Genomic DNA, 3,415 nt, shown 5'->3' with positions numbered 1-3,415 from the left:
CACGACCATGCACCGACCGTATGATCACGTGAGCCCCAGTTTGTCGACCGCCCATATGGCAACGCCCAAGGGATAATAGCCACCCAGAGTGAATCTAGATTAACCAATGAAACTGGAGGCGTGCCGATGGACAAACTTCGTCTTGTTATCATTTGTTCTTTGATCTTGGGGCGTCGCCAGAGCTCGTGAAGATCCCGAGTTTCGCCAAACTCGGGGCATCCTGCATAGCACCCCTGGTGTAAGTTCTATGTGAATTTTGTCCTAAGGCACCAAAAGGCATAGCCAAGATATGGGTTTCTTCACTGTGAGAGCAGAACAAATTTTTCTCGGGAGAACGAAGAGGTCTTGTACCTAAAATTGTTTTCCTTGATCATCAGTTTATTATGGGCTGTTAGAAATGGGCAAAGTGACCTACTTTTATTTTTAGAGAAATGGCTTCTAGCAAAAGCTGCAAACTAACGTGATCCAAGTGCTCAGGACATGTACTGTGTACACAAAATGGTTTCAGAAATATATATCTCATGCAGAACGCACAAAGATGAGGACGAACTCACAGAAAACTCAGTTTTGGCGTATGTTTATCTGCAGGTTTAACAATGAGGCGGTCCTAGTAAAGATCTGCCAAATATCACTTCTGAGAGCACACTGTATTGCTTTCAAATTGGTAAAGCTTTATCAAAGTAGTTTGAGTGCTAAGCAAGAAGAAATTCTATAAGTGGTTTCCACTAGTATCAAAATGTGCATCATGGTTCGTCTAATCCACATAGCCTTTTGGCGGCTAAAACAAATTGCGTGGACTTGAGCATTGCTGCACCAATAGTGGGACGTGGAATAGTGGAACTACTTCCAGGTTAATTCATTGCCGAGTGGCTACAGGCTGCTTCGGTCAAGAAGACACTGCTGGATTGCATGTATTTACCTGCATCTTGCCGTCTGCCATTGGCCTGCTTGGCATCATCACTAAGGTTGCCAACTCTCTAGTGGACGCAGTCGAGACAGGATGGTGGCGGAAGGCAGGAGCCGCCAAGTTCTACCTGCAATAAATTTGCACAAATGTTCAAGTCCTACCATGTCGTAATTTACAAAAGTGCAGCAGTTGTCCGTGTAACGTGGTTACCAATACAAATAAAGGTAAACAGTTAGCTCCTACAACACTAGAAACCCAACAATAACAAAGCACAAGTTATGTTTATGAAAATGCCAGCAAAGACGAAAAAGAGTGTGCAACCCGAACCTGAGCTCATGCCATCAAGTGGTGTGCTAGTCAGCTGCAAGCCTGCCATCTTAAAATGTCATTGTATATATTTAACCTCCCTTAATCCAAGTTCAGCATCTCTTGACATAAGTAAATCAAGCTAATTTAATTAACTAATTTATATGGTCATTATTGCAATAAAGTGCAAGCTGCGAATGAAGCTGGCCAACTGGGTAGTGCTAACAAAGTGCTTCTCTAAATCTTATTCTTGTTTCTCTGCCTGTCTTGGCTCTAGCATTAGAATACAGAAAAACTTTCACATTCTTGACATTTCACCCTGCTAATTTTTATTACATAATGCCTAATACTTCAGCACGAGCAATAATGGTTCCTTTTAACGGTAAATTGTGGTAGAACAAGTAATGTCGCTGGAGCCAACGCGCTGACAAGAGGACTTGTCTTATTCTCTTTGTCGAAACATTGGCTCCAGCAATGCTCTTTGTTCAATGACTCTTCATCATTTGAAGTCTCTGTGTTCCTGTGTGTGTACATATGTCCTTTCATTGTTGCGTTGATGAAATTGTAATAACAGAGAATTAGTAATCGTACCTGACGAAAAATTTTGGCTTGTTGGTAGATGAGGAAAGAGTAACTGCGCAACATTGATACACGGACAAAGCAGGCTTATGTGTCTTGTCTCCTCCAGCCATGTCTCGCCCTTGAGTGATTACTCTCTATGTTAACGTATTATTACCATTTGCACAATACTAAAATGAATAAGGCAGGAACGAGGACAAAAATACAACAAATCGCATCATACTGCTAAGGAGATATGCCAAAGTGCCTGCTACGATTGCTCACCCATAACGTGCTGGATAAGATGGCTACTTCCTGTGGCTGTTGCCGCTTCCTGAATACCTAAAATAAAATACATTTCAAAATTACAAAAATATGCAGGACAACAGCAGTAGCGTAGGAGATAACACAACATTGTTTCTACAAGGTAAACTAATCTATGATACATGACAGACGCAATTTTTTAAAATTAAATTAATAGAATACACCACACCTCATTATATTTCATTCAACGCTGTCAGAGTTCCTTGGTACAAGAAAAAAGTATTTCTGCATGGCAGCAGTAAAATAGTACACAGAATTCTACTTTTACAAGAAAATCTCCTACAGCGATTAAGCCAACTACAGCTGTTTGTACTTAAAATTGTTATACGTACAATAGCCAAGACAGGATTAACTTGGTTGGGTTCATATGCAGCTCACAGGGAGGTACAGCTTTGCAATGAACACATTTCTGCTAGCCAAATATACAAATACCAATATACTCACATAAACATACAAATGAAAGAATCATTTTTTCCATAAAACACAAGACACAAAATAGAAAATCGAGTAATAATAGTCTCCGCGCGCATTCGTAGGTAACGTCTGTAACTGCCGAGAGAAATGTCGTGCCAAGAGAAACGTCGGGCAAAATGTAGCCTAACCAGAAGGGCCCAGTACGCGCCGTTTGTAAACTCGAACAAAAGCCGATACACTTACCTGAGACGTAAAGAGAAAAATGGCACAGTCACTCCCTGCTGGTAGGCTTTCGTATGCATCCGGCAGTCTCTGTGCGTTACGATCTCTCACATCACAATGAAAGACGACGCAGTGCAGACCGCAACACTTCGGGTCCTTGCCACGGTCCGGCGAGCTGTACTTGTTCGATGTCGGCAAAGACGAAATCGGCGACACGCTACTGCTGGCCGTTCTTGTCGTCGCAATCACATAGCACGGAAAGAAGTTCCCATCGTAACTTGCCATAATGTTCGGTTGCACTCGCCCCTAACTCAGCGCTTTCAGGGCCATTCAACAACGACAGCCAGCTCGCGCATGCATGTTGAAACACAACTACATAATGGCGCCGTGCTTTTGATGGCTTCGGTTTTGGATCACTTTGGAGCCGCACAAATTTATTTATTTATTTATTTATTTATTTATTTATTTATTTATTTATTTATTTAAAATACCTTACAGGCCCAAAGGGCGTGGGCCTTATCATAAACTAGTTTCGGTTTTCTTCCCTCGCGCTGAAAAAAAATGTTTTGCTCACTGATAATTTTGCTTCACGTACACGAATGTTCACGAATGAAACAGCCATGAATATAAGCATGCGTCTTGAGATACCCGCTACGTTCACTTTACAGAAGCAAAATTCGCTAG

At 41.7% G+C, this 3,415-nt stretch overlaps 1 protein-coding gene across 1 annotated transcript; it reads right to left on the bottom strand.

The window, feature by feature from the left end:
- Positions 1–675: 675 nt before the first annotated feature.
- Positions 676–3,076, bottom strand: LOC125940730 (uncharacterized). Its single transcript, XM_049657204.1, has 3 exons — positions 2,753–3,076; positions 2,057–2,113; positions 676–1,034 (listed from the first exon to the last, which is right to left on the bottom strand). Exons 1-3 carry the CDS (start codon positions 3,014–3,016, stop codon positions 978–980), a joined length of 378 nt encoding a protein of 125 aa, XP_049513161.1. The 5' UTR covers positions 3,017–3,076; the 3' UTR covers positions 676–977.
- Positions 3,077–3,415: the final 339 nt, after the last annotated feature.

The sequence above is a fragment of the Dermacentor silvarum genome, chromosome 10 (genome assembly GCF_013339745.2).
Source record: "Dermacentor silvarum isolate Dsil-2018 chromosome 10, BIME_Dsil_1.4, whole genome shotgun sequence".
NCBI lineage: Eukaryota > Metazoa > Arthropoda > Arachnida > Ixodida > Ixodidae > Dermacentor > Dermacentor silvarum.
Note: the sequence above shows the minus strand (reverse complement) of the source record. Positions and strands in the feature narration are given on the sequence as shown.

Excerpts from the sequence above, each read along its gene's own strand:
- LOC125940730 (XM_049657204.1), bottom strand. The coding sequence starts at position 3,016 with ATGGCAAGTTACGATGGGAACTTCTTTCCGTGCTATGTGATTGCGACG. Across the intron at positions 2,114-2,752 it reads TTTTTCTCTTTACGTCTCAG|GTATTCAGGAAGCGGCAACA; the intron begins GTAAGTGTATCG and ends ATTTTATTTTAG. Across the intron at positions 1,035-2,056 it reads TCTTATCCAGCACGTTATGG|GTAGAACTTGGCGGCTCCTG; the intron begins GTGAGCAATCGT and ends AATTTATTGCAG.